General features: G+C 43.2%; 1 protein-coding gene across 1 annotated transcript; it reads left to right on the top strand.

Moving 5' to 3' along the window:
- The first annotated feature begins 2,323 nt into the window (after positions 1-2,323).
- LOC121383563 lies at positions 2,324-3,421 on the top strand. The gene has a single exon (XM_041513651.1). It carries the CDS (start codon positions 2,324-2,326, stop codon positions 3,419-3,421), a length of 1,098 nt encoding a protein of 365 aa, XP_041369585.1.
- Positions 3,422-7,948: the final 4,527 nt, after the last annotated feature.

Here is a 7,948-nt window from a genome sequence, read left to right as displayed (position 1 = left end):
CAGCAAGTTTTATTCCGTTAGTTGGGGCCCTATTTGGGTTGTAATTTTGTGTTTGAACTCCGAGTGTGAACGGGGGAGGGAGAAAATCCGGAAAGCATTATAGAAAAATTAAAGAAAATTCTCTTCTTAACTGTTTAAGGAGTTTTAGACTATTAACTACTCAGTTGCCCCCCCCCCCCCCACCCCAAACAAAAAATCCTAGCTACGGCCCTGGTATGTGTGTGTGTGTGTGTTTGTTTTATAGGTTATATATCAGGAAATATACAGAAGGGATTCTCTTTGAATGGGTCAATTAGAGAATGACCTCTTTAGAAAAAGCTTAATTGAGACATTAAAGACAATCTAATTAAAATTAGCTCCACAATTACATGTGGATCTAACACCAGCCAGTTGGAGCTCATGTCCACCAATCAAAACCTTGTGGTGCACTGGCTGGAGCGAGAATGCACCTTATAGGAAGGGACAATCAAGGATTTGACCTGGTATGCATATTCAACGATATATAATGCACATTATTGCTTAATATCAACAAGTATAATCGTATAATTAATTAATAAAACAGTTAAATGTGACGGCTATTATAGTAGTAAGGGGGCCTGTTGAGTGTCATGACCTACTTTCCGTGACCTTGACCTTGATGACGTCACGGGCTTGTGCCGTGACCTCGTCCTACTGACCCTGACGTACTTAGACTGGCCTTGACCTTGATGACGTCACGGACTACTGTACCGTGTGCATCGTCCTACTGACCCGGCCCCAACCTACTTAGACTGACCCTGACCTACTTAGACTGGCCTACTGTGCCGTGTGCAACGTCCTACTGACCCGGCCCTGACCTACTTAGACCGGCCCCTGACCTACTTAGACTGGCACGAAAGAGTATAAAAAGGCTAGATACGGTTTAATTGTCATTCGCTCGCCGAAAACGATCAGATCTACGTTCAATCCAGAGATGGCCTGTTCCACAAGTGATGAAGCGAAATGTCGTCTAGAACTTGGAACTAACGTCTACGTGGTGGCCAAGTTATGGAAAGGGGACACTGCTATTCACATAAGGAAATTTGACAGTGACAAGGGGAAAACGTTCCCCACCAAGCGAGGTATTGTCCTTAGTCTTAAACAGTGGACCGAACTGTGTGGATGTAAAAGCCAAATTGACGAAACAATTTCAGCATTAAACCAGGGGAAAGACGAAAAATTGTTCAGACACCTTGGTGCCAACGTCCAAGTCAGCGTCGACAAGAACTTTGCTGGGGTGGACCTGCGTCAGTGGTGGTGGTGTGATGAAACTAAATCCGTGAAACCTTCGAAGAAGGGAATATTCCTTTCTCTACAACAATGGGAGAAACTGAAAGGCTGTTTCACAGTCATGTGTGACTTTGTACCAGAGCTGAACTCGATTGTGCCCTGCGCCATGCAAGACGACCATCAAAACCAGATGGGATTTCTTCAGTGTAACTTCTGCAACCCTAACGAGTGTCACCAGTGGTGAACGAGTTTTGTTTTGGATGAACTCGAAGGTATAAAAGAATGGATTTATGGTTTACACTTCATTTGCTTTGTGACTGTGCTAGAGAACAGACGTGTTTTATGATTCTGACATTCTTGTGTCTTGTTGCACTCTATCTGGAACGAAGAAGATGGCATCGGGATATTCGAGCAGTGTTAGTAGCAGCAGCAGTAGCGACGAGGACGACATCTTGGTCTGCAAATGTTCAGAAAGACATACGATCAAAAGAGTGGCTACCAAACCAGAAGAACATTTCATGGATCAAACGGATGCTGCCTGTGACAATATGGATGAAAATGGTGAAATCAAAGAAGCCGTGGATCAAACAGATGCCTCTCGAGAATATAAAACAGACACTGCCTGGGATGATGAAGACTGCTGTTCGAGACGTTACCTGTTCTGCCATCGTCCCGAAATGCGCCACGTCTACACACGGATGCAGACATTTAGGTGGTGGCCCATGCAGTTACGCCAGAAACCGAGGGAGCTCGCCAAGGCCGGTTTCTTCTACACAGGGGATCACGATGCCGTCGTCTGTTACTGTTGTGGACTACGCGCCTACCGATGGCAGAGAATGGACGACCCAGTGATGGAACATTACAGACTGTCCCCGAGATGTCCCTATGTGAATAACGTTTTCAGACATTAACTGTTTCAAACACGTGTGAGACACTTGAATGTTTTTGACATAACTGTATGTTTTGTCATATATTTTATGTACTACATTTTTGTTGTTTAGTAATAACATTTTGTGTTGTATCCTTCCATTTTTTATAAATAGCATGACTGTGACATGTATGTTAGTTGAGAACCATGCCTCGGTGGGAAAGGTTCCTAGAGTCTATTTACTACGATGTAAAACATCCTGGGAGTTATGCAGGTCCTAGTAAACTGTATCAAGCTGTTAAAGCAGAGTGTAAATTTAAAATTCCTCTGACACGTATTAAGTCATGGTTGAAAGGTCAAGAGACCTATACCATGACACATCAAGTGAGGCAAAAATTTCCACGTAATACCTATGTTGTGGAAGGGTTAGACAGTCACTGGCAATCCGATCTAATGGATATAGTCAGTTTGGTTAAATACAATGACGGGGTGAGATACCTCATGGTGATCATTGACCTGTTCTCCAGGTACTTGTGGGTGCTACCACTCAAGTCGAAAACGGGGAACGACGTGGTAGAGACTTTGACAGAATTCTGGAAATTAGAGTCCAGAAAACCCAAAATGTTTCAGTCCGATTCAGGGTCAGAATACAGGGTCAAAGCATTGTTGAAGTCGCATGGCATAACACAGCTGTTTGCTCTAAATGAAACCAAAGCAAGTTATGCCGAACGGGTCATTAAAACCATCAAAATGCGTCTCTATCGCTACATGTTAAACAACTTTACTTACAAGTACATGGATGTTCTAGAGAAAGTCGTCTATAGCTATAACCACACCAAGCATCGAATGTTAGGTCAAACACCAGCCAGTGTCAACCAAACGAACGAAGGAGAGGTCCGTCTGTCTCAGTACCTGATCAAACCTAAAAAGGCAATCCACAAAAAGAAGTTTACATTTAACATAGGTGATAAAGTACGAGTCAGTCATCTTCGGGGCACCTTTGATCGGGAATACCAAGAGAAATGGTCTGGCGAAATATTTACCATTGAGAAAAGGTACTGGTCTCAAGGTAAAGACTTGTACAAATTAAAGGACTGGGGTGGTGATGCCATCGAAGGGACATTCTATGCAGCTGAACTTCAAAAGGTGACTGAGAATCCTGATCAACTGTACCGTATCCAAGACATTGTGAAAAGGAGAACTCGTAACAAACAGAAAGAAGTGTTGGTCAAATGGCTTCACTGGCCTAAGAAGTACAATTCGTGGATTCAAGAAGCAGACGTTGTTCGATATCAGACAGTATAAAAGACCTCAGCACATGTTTGACTTTTCATTATCATGGAAGAAATTGTAGAGACACAACCTCTGTCAAGAAGTCATTCAGGCGATACCTGGACATTTTTTAGAGGAAACGTGTGGCCAAATCGGAAACGGTATTTTTCTCTCAAATCATCATCATATACGTGGTGGTGATTACGTGTATCATCAACTTATCTCTTCATCAAGGTAATTCTAACTTGTGGACAGCACTACTCAGCAGTAGCTTGGGCTGTTTGCTGCTCGCAAATCCCGAAGATCAAAACGAAAATAAGCACCATGGATAAAACTACATTACCATTCGAAGTACAGACAGCACGTCTTACTTTCCTGACAACACACACTGGTCTTTTAGAGTCATCTATAGAACAAAAAGGACATCTCCAAAAAAATTCAGTGGGCCATGACGTTTGGACGTTGTGTTCCAAATATCTGCTACAGCTCACACGTTGGAGAAAGAAAGGAGCCCTTGCTGAGATGCATCTGTTTGATGGGGAATAAAAAGGAAAGATCTTTTGTGTTTCCAAACTATCATTACGTACCCCTGAGACTGGAAGATGTGCAGATCGTGGACATCTATATACAGGACGCAGATGGCAATCCAGCCTCATTTATCACGGGACCAGTGACGGTGACACTACATATAAAGCCGCAGCCTTTTTGGTTTTGAAACATGGCTGAATACGTTCTAAAACATTACAATTATTTAAAACTGATGACGAATATTCACGATTACCATATGACTCTGGGATTACTGAATGATATGAATGAAGAACAAATGTTGGCCTTGGTGGAGATCGTTCAAGGGTTGCTGAACGGACGTATGCACGTCGGAGCAGGACAGAAACGTCGATTCTTACAGTCTAACAATGAATATCTGAACATGATGAAAATGCTCGTATCACCTTCTGTGATGAATAGAACTAGAAAACGTATATTGAAACAAAACACCCCTTTGTTAACCTTCATTTTGGACGACAGTCACCTGGATCTGATGAAAGCAAAAACCGTATGGTCAGTGGTCACGGATAGCTGGAGATATGCAGGATCTCTATAAATAGGATGTCTGTCACAAACCATCATCATTTGAGATAGAACCTTCAGAGGATCAACATGTCAGACCAGTACAAGCTGTACGTTCCCGACGTGGACAAATGGACCCGTTTCTACAAACTGCAGGCACAAGGCAAACTTCAACCCCACTTCGAAATTCAACGTGGTGGGCAAAGTCAGATCATGCACAGTGTGGATCGATGTCTCGAACTCTACGATCCCACGTGGAAAAAAGAAAAAGAGGAACAGAACAAACCCCTGGCACCCAGTGTTGTCATGGTCTCCCCAACGCAGCAGGTGGTAGAGCAAGCTAAGGCCGAACAGAAACGTCTTCTGAAAAGTATAAAAGGGAAAGCAACAGAGCAACCAGTCAGTTCGTCAAGAAAGCGCAAAGGAGACACAAAGAGCAGAAGCAATCAGAAAAAGCAGAAGACAGATCGCTTTAGTAAAAAGAAGTAAGATGGCTTCCTATATGAATAAAGCTGAAGTAGAGGCCCATGCCGAAGAATTCTCTATCTTTGAACTTCCACGTACGTTCACTTCTGTGGAAAAAATATATTATGAGGACACGAGACCCACATCCCAGATCACCACAGAAAACAGTCCTGTGGAGTTTAACGTTTATGGTCAAGGCATCGATTACATCGACCTGAAACGTACCAAACTACACGTCAGAGCTAAAATCACCAAAGCCGATGGCAGCATCTTGACAAAAGATGAAAAGGTGGGACCCGTCAATCTATGGCTCCAGAGTTTGTGGTCTCAAGTGGATCTGACACTCAATGGAAAACTCATCACCACCTCTACCAATCTGTATCCATACAAGAGCTACCTGAAAGTGTTGTTGAATGGCACGTCCACAGCCAAGGAATCGTCTCTGCAATCCCAACTGTACTACAAAGATGATGCACAATACATAGACAGCACAGATCCTATAACAGGCATCAATGTAGGTCTTACTGACAGAGGTGTATTGTGTGAAATGAGTCACACCATGGATATGGAAGGACCACTCTACGAAGACTTTTTCGACATCAAACGTTATCTCATCAATGGCGTCAATCTACAGATCAAACTGTTCCGGACAAGGCCTTCCTTCCATCTGATGGCAGGAGAAGATAATCCTGATTACAAAGTCAAGATCGAAGACGTATACCTCAGAGTCTGCAAAGTGCGACCCAATACGGCCATCATCACGGCCCACGCCAAGGCGTTGCAGGACACTGAAGCCAAGTATCCTTTCACGAGGAGCGACATCAAAGTGGCCTCCATACCCAAGGGACAACTGAGTTTTACCTGGGATCACCTGTTTCAAAATAAACAAAGTCTGGTGGCACAAGTCAAACTGCCGAAGCAGTGAATTCAAGTTACACCAAAGTCAGATCCATTACAATTTTGCCATGTACGATCTGGACACGATTGCCCTACATGGAAAAAAGAAAAAGAAGAACGGCTCAAACCTCTGGCACGTAGACAATAATCAGTACATCTCGGCCTACAACAGTCTGGTCAGAGGAAGAGAAGGCATAGGACTGAAACGTGTCTAGAAAGGATTTTAGAAGTGGATATGCAACAGAGCAATTCACCTGTGTCAAAAGCGCTAACCACAAAAGGACGGATCAGAAAAAGCAGAAGACAGATCTTTATAAAAAGAGGTAAGATCGGCTTACAGTTTAAAAGCCTTACCAGAAAAAACGGTGAAGTAGAGGCCCAAAGGAAGACATTCTCTATCTTTGAAATCGACGGAGCCAGGTTCACTTGTATGCAGAAAAAATGAACATTACAGAGGTCATGTGCTCACAAAGCGCCGATCACCACACAAAACATTCCTGTCTAGTTGCAGTTTATGGTCAAGGCTTCGACAACATCAACTGAAAAAATTTCCATGAGGATACACGTCAGAGCTAACATCACCAACGCCCATGAAAGCATCAAACAAAAGGTGAAAATGGTGGGACCCGGCAATCTATGGCTCCAGAAATTGTGGTCTCACAGTGGATGGAAAGCAATCCAAAATATCACCACCTCTACCAATCTGTAGCCATCTGCAGCTACCTGAAAAGTGTATGCACCTTGTCCACAGGGAATTCTCTAATGGATCTGTAACTAATAGACAAACGATGATCAACAGTATCTCTACTAACTGTATAGCTATTAGATCTCTCTGTAAATGGCAGTCCAAAAGGAATCGGGCTCGTTAGGATGTACTCAGAGAAGACGATCTTATATAGAAGTAGACCCGATATTATTGCTAGCACGTGGCGTCAATCACAGATCAAAACACAACAAAACACAAGCCTTTTTCCATCTGATTAACGTTATCGCTTACAAATGGCTGATTACAAAGTCAAGATCGAACACAACCTAAGAGTCTGCATAGTGATCACTCCATTAGTTAATCATCAGGGCCTACGTTTACAAATATGCTAATTACTGAAGTGACAAATATCCGTTCACATGTGATAAGCGACATCAAAACGCTGCTCCATACCCAAGGGACCCATACTGGAATTTCACCTGGGATTCCTACCTGTTTCAAAATTAATTAACCCAAAAACTCATTCACGAGGTGTGGCATTGAGTCTCGGCTAGAAGAACCTTAATTAAGAAATGGAGTTACACACTATTCCTCACCATGTTTTCATTTTAAATGTACCCTGGACACTCATTCTGTAACCTTGTACTGCCGAATTAATACTGGTAGTTATCACAATAAATCCATTCAATTTTGCCACGCTACGATCTGGACAGGATTGCCTGGCAAATGGTGAATCTTACTGCACAACCTCTGCAATAGAAATCAGTACATCTCGGCCTACAACAGTCTGTTCAAAGGAAGAGAATCCATTGGACTGGACAGTCTAGAGAAGATTTTAGAAGTGGATATGCTCTGTATCAATTCACCTTGGAACCTTACCACTTGAAGGACGGATACCTGGATCTTATAAAAAGGGGGTAATCTTCGACTGGACTTACAGTTTAAAAAAGCCTTACCAGAAACGGTCAACTGTTTGATCTACTCGGAAGACAACCTTCTGCTTCAAATCGACGGAGCCAGAAACATCTTGTATGCCATGAACACCTTACAGTTGGAATGTGCTCTGAACACCTCACAAGACATGTCAGAGTCTGGCTGCAGATGAACGCCACCGACTGACTCGTCGTCGCCAATCACGGACATGTCAAAGACTTGCTGAAGGTGAACGTCCACTACTCGCGACTGACCTCCGCACGAGGATTCATTGTGAAACACAGAACCCTCGACCATGAAAGGACAACACTGGGTGGCCTTATGGTTAGACAGTGCTAACCATGGAGAATTCTTTTGACAGTTTTGGAAGCCTTCGAGAATATTACCATAGACAATTTCGAGCCTTTCTGCAGAGAAACAGTGTATGCACCTACTACAACGACAGGGTGCTTCAAGACGCCAACAGCAACTCGTGTGGACTTTTTGCTTTG

The sequence above is a fragment of the Gigantopelta aegis genome, chromosome 10, assembly GCF_016097555.1.
Source record: "Gigantopelta aegis isolate Gae_Host chromosome 10, Gae_host_genome, whole genome shotgun sequence".
Lineage (NCBI taxonomy): Eukaryota > Metazoa > Mollusca > Gastropoda > Neomphalida > Peltospiridae > Gigantopelta > Gigantopelta aegis.
The sequence above is the reverse complement of the archived record's forward strand: the minus strand, read 5'-3'. Positions and strand labels throughout refer to the sequence as shown.